The sequence below is a fragment of the Tamandua tetradactyla genome, chromosome 11 (genome assembly GCF_023851605.1).
Source record: "Tamandua tetradactyla isolate mTamTet1 chromosome 11, mTamTet1.pri, whole genome shotgun sequence".
In the NCBI taxonomy this organism is placed as follows: Eukaryota; Metazoa; Chordata; class Mammalia; order Pilosa; family Myrmecophagidae; genus Tamandua; species Tamandua tetradactyla.
The window spans coordinates 21,089,762-21,103,084 of NC_135337.1; the positions used below are offsets into that span (position 1 = coordinate 21,089,762).

General features: G+C 36.7%; 1 protein-coding gene across 1 annotated transcript in view; it reads left to right on the forward strand.

Moving 5' to 3' along the window:
* The window catches only part of OLFM3 (olfactomedin 3), a 213,322-nt gene that overhangs the window by 169,503 nt on the left and 30,496 nt on the right, over positions 1–13,323 (forward strand). Inside the window, exon 2 of the mRNA XM_077120087.1 lies at positions 9,660–9,806. Within this exon, the coding sequence (XP_076976202.1) occupies positions 9,660–9,806 (147 nt within the window). The remainder of the gene's footprint in view (positions 1–9,659; positions 9,807–13,323) is intronic.

The window sequence follows — 13,323 nt, forward strand, 5'->3', positions numbered from 1 at the left end:
GCCAGTTATATTCAAAATTTGTTTTAACAACAGAACTTTCTTTTTTGCTATTTAAATCTTATCATATATGTGTTGAATAAATATTTTCTGGATGACTGTTATTTGAAGTGGAAGTGTAATATGTAAAACAGGTCATGGTCCAAATTCTATGTGGGGGAAGTCTAGGAAGGGGATGTTCAATGGGCCCCCACTATCTGCTCCTTTCCCACACAGTCAACCTCTTGTCCCAGTCAGGATACTTCCACATAAATCTTAGACCTCCCAAGAGCTTAGTTGAAAATATATCCAATCTAAACCAATTTTCTCATTCTGCAAATGAGGAGATAAGTATAAGTGTGTGAATTTCCCCACCTAGTTAAATTCAGAGCCAGGAATAGAACCAAGTCATTGGACCTGCAGTCCTGCCCAAGGAGTCTTCTCACCTGCCTCCTTTGCTATTCCTCACTCTTGTCCCTATATGTCACACTAGACTCTCTGCCTTGCTAAGTTGTTTCCCATGCTTCTGAATTCTCAGTTTCTGTCTCCTCCTCCTACATACCAACACCATCCCCATGCTTTTTATGCCTTTCTTTATCTTGCAGGCCTCAGAGTCAGAGAAAAATCTATAAATTCGACTGCTACGTCCAATCCCCAAGTTTTTGCATTTATAAAAAAAAAGTACCTTTTGGTATTTCAGGTCTTGTGGCAGAGTAGCGTAAGGATGCTTTCTGGTTAGGAGAATCTTCCTGTCTCTCAAATAATTCTAGAAGGAATCCTATCTGCCGTTTCCCATAGGGCTGGCCAGCTTCTTTCCTTAGGTATAAGGCTTAATGGTTTTTTGACTCAATAGGTACGGCTATAAAATTGAAGGCTGGCCCTTCTCCTCAACTTCCTCTTCTGTTATCACTTTAAACTGTTTGAATGAGATGAGATTGCAACTGTGTATACACCAAGGGAAAAAAAAGAAAAGAAAAGTAGGTCTTAAAGTTTCTTTTATGAGCTTGTGTGGGATATGCAGATGGCATAAATTCAGATTTGCATTAATGTGAACATAGTCCATTTTTGGAATGGTTGTTTTGAATGACCTGAAAAAATGCATAAAGAAAGAAAAAGAGGGTTTGAAATATTAAGTGACAATAAAACCTGTCCTTGGAAGGTGCCTCCTTTAATACCCAGTGTACATTTCCTTTTCTCAAAAGCTGAAAGAGGTTTTAAAATTTCCAGGTATTTTTATCAGTAAATAGTTAAGCAAAGCTTCTTAATTGGAGAATAGATTCCCTTTTGTTTTTCTTAGAATCTTGAAAACCTCCTTTAGCCATTTTTATCCACCCCTGCCCCCAAACCACCTACCTCCCCCTTCTAATCTATCTACCCCGCCCGTCAGCCTTTGGAGGAGACAGAATAAGGAGACAGACCCTCAGCTCTCAGGAGGCTCACACTCCCTCTGGCACTCCTGTCTGATGCAGAGTACTTCCACTTGAGATTGAGCTTCTGAGAAATCCCCCATGCTGTGGTCTCCACACTAGAAATGACCTGGAAAAGAGCAATTTAAAAAGCAGAGGACATTCCATGGATACCAGCTGTTCCCAAACATTCAGCTCTACTATGTGGTAGGAAGAGGCCTTGAAGGGAACTATGGGCGTAGTCATTTGTTTGCTTTATTTTTAAAGTGCTAACTGGGTTTTCCTCATAAACAACTATTTCAAAGTATCAGTCAACTTTAAGTTCCATGAAATGAGTGAAATTCATTGAAACAAACTCTTGATATCCTCCAAGTGCCCAATCTTCAACTAACCACCTTGTTTCTAGTCCTGGGTGACAATATATGACTTCACTGTACATAAGATGATTTTCCTTCCCCAAATCCTTAGGCAATGTCCGTTTTGTGATAGAACAACCCAACCAATTAAGAGTAGAAGATAGGTGAGAGCAGAATGGCAAGTCTCCATAAGGACAGGGAGTATGATCATTGCCTTTTGGATGAAATTGTCACATGGGTCAAGAGCAGGTTTATTCTTATTTAAGGGCCTGAAGTAGGACTAGGACCAAAGAGGAAAAATTATGAAGAAAGAAGTCCAGGTCAAGCTCTGAAGCTTTCTACCAAAGGAAAGGCCAACTGAGGCAGTAAAATCCCTACTGGCCAAGAGTTCAAATGAAACACAAGGAAAATACCAGATTGTTCCAAAGAATATGGACAGAGGTGGCCAAGCTAAATTTGATGGTGTCTTTGGTCTTTTGTGTATCTGTTTACAGTTTGTTCTTAGAGCCTTGTGATTTTCTTGAGCAAGGACTATGCATTTCTTATTTCAGTTCCAAGTAGTCTTATAAGAAATAGGAAGAAACCTGCTATGCAGTGACATCTTTATTAACACTTCCTCCAGAACACAGCTTCTTTTAGCATGGTCTGTCAACATCTCTCTAATTCCTGTCCTCACATTTCTCCCCTCTCCACGATTAAAGCCTTTACTACACTAAAGCACATTTTGCTCTCTGAGACCAAAGTTATCCTCAGACAGAAAATTTACAAGGAGTTGTCATCACTCACGTATCTCCACTCTAAATCAAAACAGGTTTTAATAAGTGGTTTCTTTCTGTTTTATTTCCTTCACCTTGTGCACCAATTTCAGTAGCTTGATCCTTTATTCCTTTTTTGCCTCAGACTGTACTTTTATGAAGTATCCAGACAGCCAGCCTCAAACATAAGCCCTACCTAGCAATGTTCAACCAGTTGATTTTGTTTTATTCAATGGATCAAAACTTTGCCCCTTTCCTGTCCTTCCATCTGGCCCTTGCAATGATCACTCACTGTGCCTGACACAGGACTGTTTTTGCTGCTAACTGCTCTTGTCTCCATGCTATTTGGATAATGCCTTTGACTTACGGGTGTGTCCCCTCCCATCAACTGCAGAGGATTCTCTTTCTTCTAAAGCACAATTTGTATGGTTATTGGTGTACGGTTGCAGATGATCTACCTACATTCATCAGCACAGGATGAATGTAGAGAGCTCTGTCTAGACTGAAAGGTGAGGACAACTGGTATAAGTCCCAAATCTTATATTTAATGAGTGAATGGTGTATTAGTCAAGGTTTTCTAGGTAAACAGAATCAACAGGAGATACCTGTAGAAATTATAAAGGTGTCTCATGCAACTGTGGGGATGCACAGGTCCAAATTCCACAGGACAGGCCACAGGCTGGCAATTACTATGAAGGTCTTTGATGAATTTCCCAGGAAACGCTGGCTAGCTGAAGTGGAGATGAAAATTCTTTCTTCTGACTGCTGAAGTCATCACTTCTCCTTTAAAAAGCTTTCAACTGATTGGATTAAATGTCTCTCATTAAGAAAGACATCCCCCTTAGTTGATTGTAGATGTAATCAGCCATAGATGCAATCAACTTACTGATGATTGAAGTCCATGTAATGTCCTCAGAGTAATACTTGGGCCAGTGCTTGGTTGACCAGACAACTGGGCACCATCAGCTGGCCAAGTGGACACATGAATCTCACAGAGGTCTTGGAAAAATTCCTTAAATTCTGAGAATTTGAGTTTCCTCATAACTAAAAAAAATGATTCTACCTATTTCTAAAGGTAATTGGTTCAAAACAGTGAAAATAATTCAAGGAAAAAAAGGATTTTATAAAGAGAAAAACCCATAGCAATGCAAGAAAATTGGGTTTGTTTTTATTTACACCTCTTCAGGCCTCAGGATCCTTCTCTACTGGTACAAAACCCCCAAAGTTTTGGGAAAACTTTCGCACAGTAGCTTTTTGTTTGCAAAGCTTAGACTTTTAAATTAAATTATAAGCAAAGAATCCAGACTTGAAATCTAATTGTTAAAATTATCATTTTAATTCTCCTACTTAGAGCATTTTTAAATATTTCATGACTTTTGTAATATTAAAAACTGCTAAATAGTTCATTTAGTTCTTCTAGTTAACACAAAAGGTTCAAAGAGAATTGCATCAATAATCACTGTGATTAGTAATGCTTTGGATAATAATAAACTGTATGCACCCTCCAGTCCAATAAGTACTGGGCTTTACAGTGGTTTAAAAAATGCTAGCAGGTTTATCATCACCCTGTATGAAGGGGGATTTCAAATAACTTATGGTACAGTGTGGGGTGGTTAAACTTCCAGGCTCTGGAATCAGACTGGACAAGCACAAATCCCGGTTCTGATGATTCCTCTTTGCATGACTTTGAACAAGTTCCTTACCCTCTCTGTGTCTCACTTTCCTCATCTGTAAAATGGGCAAAATAACAGAACCTGTTCCACAGGTTATTGTGATGATCAAAGGAAATAGTGTGTATGAACTCCAAGTAATGGATAGAACTCCATAAATGTTTGTTGATACCACTACATGACTTTTATTAACACTTGAATATTTGCTCTCATAAGCTTAAATTGGAGCAAATATTTTCTAAAAGCTATCCAAAAAAAAAAAAAAAAAAACCTTTAAATATGTCCTTCTACCCGAGGGTCTTAGTTGGTTTAATTTGATTCCCTTTTCAGTGTCTGCACTGGTGCCCTAAAAAGAAGAACCAGACACACTCATAAGACCACCTTTACCCAAAACCCACATGACTTTAGTCACTCTTCTTTTATATTCGCTTTTCTTTTCTTTTGGATTACCTTCCTCTTGCCAAAGAGGTGATTTTCATAATTATATCATTCAAACTAACTCTGTGCTAGAGAAGGTCATGGCTCTCCTCAATGATTCTTACAAGGAGACAATTGGAAGTACAAACAAGGCTGGATGGAGTCTTTACTTTTATTAAGCTGACACTTCAGGGAGAATACTAAATGAACAGCAAACCCTGTTCACCTTTCTCACTTCCTTCATTCCAGAGAGCAGCTGACATCTTGCCCTGTCAGCTCCTCACTCGTTAGTCAAACACTTGGCAAGTGAACATCAATATTAATGCTGCCAGGTTTAATAATCACTGTTTGCACTGCTGTTAAAGATATTTTAATATTATAATTGGGTGGCCCCTGCTTCTTTAGCCAAAAGCTCAATTTATTTTAGTGACAAAACTTAGTTTTCTGACATTTTTCAGATTCATGTCCAATCTTAGAAAAAGCCTAGCTGAAACTACAGGACCTATGTCTTGATATATTAATCCTATATTCTGACTCAGTTTGACCTTTTAATTATATCATTGAACCTACTTTGCTAAACTGTTTATATTTCCACACTGAATATAATCTGTCCAGTTTTTTTTCATTTCTAATATAAAGAGGATGACAATCTTTAAGATAATCACTGATTCAAGTAATGTATAATTCTGAGTACTTCTAATAATGTATGATTTCTACTCTCATTAGATGTTTAGATATAGATATAAATGCTAGGGAGAAGAGATGAGGAGAGCCTAAGGGAAAGGAATGTTAGTAAATTGTCCCCCAAAATAAAAGTCTCCATATGAAATGCTAATGAACTATCCAATAAAAAAGTCTGAAAATAGGAGATTAAAAAGTAGGTCTGGCACCATTTGCTTGTCATTATAGATCAAGGACAAATGTATGACATCCTTAAGAGTTTCTTGAGCCTCTAAGTTATAGCTTTCCCAATATTTGCCCATGGTTATGTAGGAATGCTTGCCGGCATCCTGCAGTACTCGTCACTGAATCCTGTGAAAAGAAAAATGCCTGTGTATTGATTTACAGTATGATGAGCTGGGGGTGGAGTAGGATGAACAAGAGATCATCTGTTCCTCTGTGAATTCTGAAGACAGAAGACCCCACAGACAATGGTAGGCCTTAAGGGAGTAAAGTCCAAAACCTCAGATTCAGTTTCTTTAAGAATATGCCCCTGTTAGCTACGGTTCTCTAGAGAAACAGAATCAGCAGGAGATAACAGTAAACATAAAATTTATAAAAGGATCTCATGTAAGCTCAGGGATGTGGAGTCCAAGGTCCATAAGGCAGGCTGCAAACTGTGGCTCCAATGAAGGTCCTCACTGAACTCTCAGGAGAGGCTAGCTGCTTAAAGCAGGGAGAAAAGTGACTGTCTCTTCTGAGTCCTCCTTAAAAGCCTTCTGGTGATTAGATTAAGCATCACTCATTGCAGAAGACACTCCCCTTAGCTAACTGCAAGTACAGTCAGCTGTGGATGCCATCAACATGGTCATGATTTAAGTCCATGAAGTGTCCTCATAGCAACAGACAGGACAGTGCTTGCCTGACCAGACAACTGGGCACCACCACCTGGCCAAATTGAAATATGAATCTGCCCCAAACCCAGCAGAGCACTCCAGTCTGTCAGTAAACAGACCAGTCCAGTGACACTGAGAATTTTGCAAAGTAGCTCTCCACTGGCCTCTCATTCCTCATTTCATCTCACTCCTGATCCTTGAACTTCTAGCATCTTTCCTCAGCCTAGTTCCCCCAGCCTAACTTGTTAAATACTTTCATTTCTAGACTCCAGGTCTTCATCTTCCCCTTCTCCTGATCATACAAGGAATACCTCCCAGTCTGTTGAATCTCTGGAAACCATAAAAGCAAAGATTAAAGAAGACTGAAGGATTTTTGATCCAGGCTGTAGCAGTCAGGCCAGAGTTTACCCAGGAGGTCCATGGATATACCTGATATTTGACAGGAAATACCAATTCAGATCCAAGATGGATATGTTGCCTTGTAACATCTGTTGGGTAGATTTTTCAATATCTATATGATGCAACCTTAGAAGAAATTACCTGGATGTCTGCCATCCTTTTAATGTGGCCATAGCCCAGGGTTGAGGACGTGTACCCTAATGCCATATGTCCTTAGGCAGGTTAACCGATTTTCTCTTCTGTGAAAAGGGAATAATAATAGTTCCTGCTTCTCAGGTTGTTAGGAGGTTTAAATTTGTTTTTCTCTATGTAAAGTACTGATAGGGTACCTGGCAGGTAATAAACATTATGTAAGTTATTATTGATATCATCAGTAGTGTCAGAATTATTAATGTTATTTTTCTCAACTGCAAGGCAGCAAGGAGAGAAGATTTACATTATCTACAATGCAGATATATGTTCTATGGGCATTTAACATAAGAGATATTTTAAGAGATTATATAAAAGGTAAGAATCAAAGCTTCCTCAAAAGAATGTATAATACAAAAAATAATTTATATTCAATTTATATTCAAACACTGAAAATCAACAGGGAGATTTCAAGGATCTCTGGTTTTACAAAGTATAGAAAGCAAACTTCTGAGTTAAATGATATTCAACAAGAACTATTATGTATAAATAGACATATTCAGAGAATGGTGATTTAGAAAAGAAAACAAAAACATGATATATATATATATATATATATATATATATATATACACACACACACACATGTATAGACATCATCTACAAATAAATATTTATAGAATAGAGACATAGGTATCAAAAATATGCACACACACACACACATATATATAGTGGTCTTTTAAAGGTCTAAAGACATCTATAATATAATTTAATTTTCTTTTATTATTTATTACTCTATTCTGGAGTAATTTCCAAAATAAGACAATTGAAAGATTATTTAAAAGACAAATCAGAAAATATTTGAAAGGTAATATATCATAAATTGAGATAACTTACTGTAAATGAACAGCAATTTTAGAATAGAGTCTAGATAGTTAAGAAGAGAAGTACTTTATGTAAAATAAATGTCATCTGATGACAGAAAATATACAAATTGCTTTACCAAGACAAGTTTTACATCTGATGGACAGAAGCTTCCATTTTAATTTGCAAAAGAGAAACAATGTTCTTCATAATGTCATTTCTTATACCAACTACTAAAGAAATAATAATTTTATGTGAATCCATCTTCACAAAAAGCTAACCTAAAAGACAGACAATATATTAGCATGTTGCTTGGATGTCTCTCTCAAACACCTGATTGTTCAACAAAGCTTTTGTTATTGCTAGATAGACTCTAAATATTCATAAATTTTTGTTTGTTTGTTTCCTTGCTTGTTTCTGATGATTCCCTGAAGGACCTTTACCCTAACCTTTGGGTTAAAAAGACGCTTAATTATTAGAATCTAAATATTTTTCAGTTCCCAAAACACTGTTCAGTAACACAAAATTAGAGACATTCCCATATAAGGCCAATATCAAAATGATATTCACAGATACATGTAAGTAAGCTCATTTTTTTCTTCTGAAAGATGAATTATAGATATACCCAGCAGTTTGAACAAGATAATGAAATTCTGGGCCAAAAATAAACTAGAGGAATTTTCATGTGAACAAAAAATAAAGATGATATTACAAATTGGTTACCATAAATGAACCACATGTCTCCTGGCTATTGATTTTGAATGAAATTGGATCCTTAGATGTCATCTATAGATTACATTCCATGGAGTTGATTTTGGCTGAGTGAAATTTATTTAATACTTTAATTGCACATCAGTTTCTCTAGGAAATAAACTCTGAAACAGATTAGCATGGTAGAGTTGAGGACGTTTATTAAGGGGATTCTTAGCAACATTATCTGTGGTGGGGATGGGAGAAGGAGAGCAGGATTGCGTAGAGGGAGAATTTAGAGGTCACGTGATGCAACTGTGAGAAAGGTTTTAGCCAACCTCAGTGGGAATTCTGGATTTGGAGTGGCCCTTTCAAATTATCTGGAGTTAGGCCAAGGGGCAAGGCTTTGTATCCTTGTATCATCCAATGAATGAATGTGAACTGTCCCCAGACAGGGGGATTGGCCTTAAGAGAAGTGGCATTTTCCATCCAAAGAAATCCTCAAAGAAAAATGCAGCCAAGAGTTGAGCTGCTGACATTCCCAAAGGCTGGAGGAATGAGCACCTTTCTGGGATGTGCACCACAGAATACACACAACAATTTCTGCCTATGCGATGAAGAGTATATGTGCAAAGCAAAGTTCGTCTTGAGAAACAGCTAGATAAAATCACCAAGGGTTGAGTGAATTGAAGGATTATAAAGAAGGCATTCCAAGCAGGGAAAGTAAAATTGGCAGTATATAAAGACATGAATCAAAGTAGCATGCCTGCAAGACCTCTTAGACTGGAGTGAAGGTCTCTGTAGGGAAGTTTAAGAGGTAAAATTAGAAATATGAATGGGAAGGAGACAGTGGTGGAACAAGAATGCCACTTGAAGCTCAGGTTCTAAGGAAGTAGTGTGATGTGCACAGCGGTGATTTAGGAAGATCAATTTGACAGTCTATGCCAAACCACTCTCTAACTCTCTGGGATTCTGCATCCTCTGCAAAATAAACCTGATCTAATTATTTTACCCTATGTCTTTACGGGATATCTTTCCTTCCTTTTTAATAATCGGGCATTCAATACATAGGAAGCTCTTGAGGATAAAGCTTTGCTTCAGAATATCATACATGAATAATAACCAGAAAACAAAATGCCACTACTAATTGTTTACTGTTGAGAAGCACAAGCTAACAGATCTTGTTTGGTCCTATGTAATTAAGAGGCTATCAGATGGTTCTAAAATTACACTAAAATGTCAAAAGATGTCAAAAAAACATTAGAACATGGTGTGAGATCAATAAGCAGCTAATGATATAGACCCTAAGTTTAAAAAGAGAAAGGTTTCCTTCTGGGTAGCCGTGCTGCCTACTTAAGTTGTTAAGTACAAACTTTAATGATGAAAAACTATGCTTCATCTAATGCTGAAAGCCCCGTGTGCTTGCTATTGGTTTCCTCAGACTCAGATCAGTCCCAAAGAAGGGTGGCAAGTGTACAGCTCGGCACAGGACCCTGATGGGCGCTGTATTTGCACTGTGGTGGCTCCAGAACAAAATCTGTGTTCCCGGGATGCCAAGAGCAGGCAGCTTCGCCAGCTTCTGGAAAAGGTAAGTGTCCCTGTGGGCCCTGTCCATAGTTTTATTGAAATCTGCTGTTCTTTGAAAAGGAAATATGGGAAATCAGGTGATGCTGAGGAGCAGACCTATGATTTTGGTCCCCCTTCTTTAGTAAGCTCTTTCATGCTCCTTCACAGGGACACCGCAAGCGTCCTGTTATGTTGTTCTGTTCATATGGCTTTTTACTTTTCCCAACCTTTCCCTCTTAGTCTGGCTCTCTACTGTATGTTTACTTTCCAGGTAGTCTTTCTTTGGAAATAAGTCAGAAGTCTTATCCCAATGCCAGAGATACAGCCTCAACTCTTCAGACTATATTAGGCTCTCTGAGCTCGTACTTTTGGATCCCATTAACAACTTTGCAAGGAAGTTAAAATAATAGCATGCACTATACAAGCTAGCTGGACAGAGAAAGAATGAATACTTCCAGATATTTACTACCATTCTCTCCAATTCATCCCTTTGAACATTTAACTTTTCAATTTCATTCAGTAGCATTCTCTCTATATAATTTGTTTAAGTTGGACTCATAACAATAAATGCAGAATGCCCTTGATTTATTCTCTTTTATAGATAAGAGTCAGCTCATGAAAGGTTGTTTATGTTTAGCTTGGAGGGAAAGAAACCAATGAATAGTTCTTTCAATTATCCCCATACAGATTTTCACTGCGCTAGGCTCTGAATGTAGTAGGATGGCTGGGGTGGCCAAACTGATGGAGGGATGACAACACTTTTGAATTTTAAATAGTATCAGGATAAAAAGGTAAATTTGGTAGTATGTGCTTTTGAAGGGCATTAGGCTCAACAATTCACTCCATGCAATATCATTCCCATGATCATTCACATAAATATAGCATTGAATAGGAGCTTTTTTATAGGAAATTAAAAAGAAGCTAAGAAAATAAGAGCACCAAATTTGTTAGACACTTCTAGCTCATTCAATTTCAAATTTAACCATTATAATTTTCTTCCATTGCCATATAATAAAAATGTTTCCACTTTGTACATTATTTGAATGTCTCTTGATGTTCTGAGATTTTAAGACTTTCATAATGTTTACATACAAGGATTAGTCTGTTTTTCCTCCCCTTTTCATCAGAACTACCCTCACCTACTAGCACTGTCTTCTTAAGCCTTCTATTATAAGATTCCATTCTTCCACTTCCTTCAGTATCTGTCCCTCAGTCAAGAGCATCCATCTTTTAATTCCTATTAATAGCTCTACATAACATGTCTCTTAACTGTTAAAAATTGTGACATATAGATTTTTATTATTCTTGAACATTTTTTCCAATCTTGATTTTCTTTATTTTTATAAAAATTTTCATTTCAAATTTATAGTATAATTTTGTTTGGTTGCTAGGCAAGTTACTTATGTAAGTAAAAGTCATTTTTAAAATCCAATTTTGCTTTTCTGTTATTCTATTTGTCTTTTCCCTTGGATTATTGATTTTTGGCTCTAATTTTTTCTACTCAGAGCTATCTTTTTTTCTACATTCACTATGGTGAGTAAGACTTTCTTGCACACAATAATCTTCTTTGTCAGTATTATACGCGTGTTCTCACCCACAAACAGACTCAGACATTTCTTCAAAAATCAATCGGAGAAATTCAAATAAATGTGAATGCCAGGAAGTGGACAGTACCCTCTTTAGGTTAAAAGTGAAATGTGGTCCAGAACTCTGATAAAGCTGGGAATTAAGTGAAGGATGAATAAAGCAAAAAAAGTACAACCAGGAAGTTGGTTGAAAGCAACCATCAAACTTAACCTGACCTCTGCACACAGTATGTAATTTATTTGAATGTTTAAAAGAAATTCTAGAAAATCATACCTTTAATAAATTAAAAGAAAAATGTATTAACAAAATGAAGATTTTGTTACCATATTTAGCATGTGGCAGTGTCATGTCAGAGAGATAGTAAATTCTGTGCACTATTTTACAATGGCTTGAAGGAAATAAGTAACACTGGGTTCCTGCACTGATCCAAAGAAATCACTGATCCAAAGAAACAAGCATTCTCTATTCAGGCTGTGCCAGCCTCTTGCTGACTTCTTTATAGACTCACATATATTCAAGGTACCAGATGACAAATAGAGGTGTGACCTTTAAGCTGCCCATTCAAGGTTAACCAAGGGATTGATATAAAAAGGAAATGCTACTGAGTAGAATAATTTTAATTTAATAAATTTAATTTCATAATAGCTCCCCTCTATTACATTTTTATCCATTCCATTCAATTATCACCGCAGAGGTAGTTATCTAAGTTTGCAGAAAAGGAAACATAATTTTGGATTTTATGAAAAACTTTGCAATGCTGCTCAGTCAGTAGGTTGTGAAGCTAAACCCAGACCAGTTTCATTCCAACTCCATTTTCTCCACACCATTCAAACACCACTAGTGGTACCCAACCTCATCCAAATGACAAGCTGTCAAATAGTTTAATTGAATATTTATATCAATGTATATTAGAAAGATACAATTAGTTTCACCATATTTTAGGATATTTTAGGTCTTAGTATATCAAAACTAGAATTGTTCATCTAAAGAGAAAATATGTTTGTTAACTACATAGTTTCTCTGCAAGGTTGAAGATGCTTTGCATTTGTCTAGGTCAATATTTCCTAAACTGTGACTTTTGCAATAGAATTCTGTCAATATCCCCACTAATAACATAAGTTCTGGAAAAGTTGTATATGGTATCTCACTCTTGAAGATTTCCAACAAACTAATAAGAAAGGTTCTAAGAAATACAACAGAAAATAAATCTGTTTATTTTTGTTAAACTCAGAATTATCTTAAACGTATGGACATTTGAACTGTTTTTTTTCTAAGTAGCCTCTGAAACAGTTATGAATAAATTTAAAAACCTAAGTTAATTTGAGTTTAAGTTCAGAAAGTTCTCGGTCATTTTATTTATACAAAAAAAAAAAAAAAAGAAAGAAAAGAAAGACCAGGTGCAATAAAAAGAGTTCAAACAAATTATCAATGAAGAGGGCAATAAGTTTTCCAAATTATGTAAAGAAGGTCTAAGTACAGGGCCACATACAGAAAGCTGAACTTCAGAACATCAGAGACAAGCAGCCTAAAAGAGGAACCACAGTAGATAGTTGTCCTTATAGGTGTAATGGTGTGTATCAAGTCTAGTGTGTCATCAGGACATGCGAGGACAAAATTGATGCTCAGTGGATCCGTGCAACCAGTGGAAATGAAATTGTCCTACACACAGCTCACAGGAAAAGCAGAAGATGCCCCAGAAGCAAATCCTTTCCAATTTGGCAGCTCTATCTCCAGCCAGGACTCCAAATGACAGTGAGTCTGCAATATAGAAGGTCATAATCAAGTCTCAGCAAAATTCTTTCAGTACATTGTCCCACAACAGAAATAAAACTGAAAATTAACTTGGTAGGCTAACTCAGATACAAAATAAAAGAGAGGAAGTTTTAGTTTTATACAGAATATAGTCTCTTTCCACTAATTTTCAAATTGTATGGGCTCTGCATAGGCACATG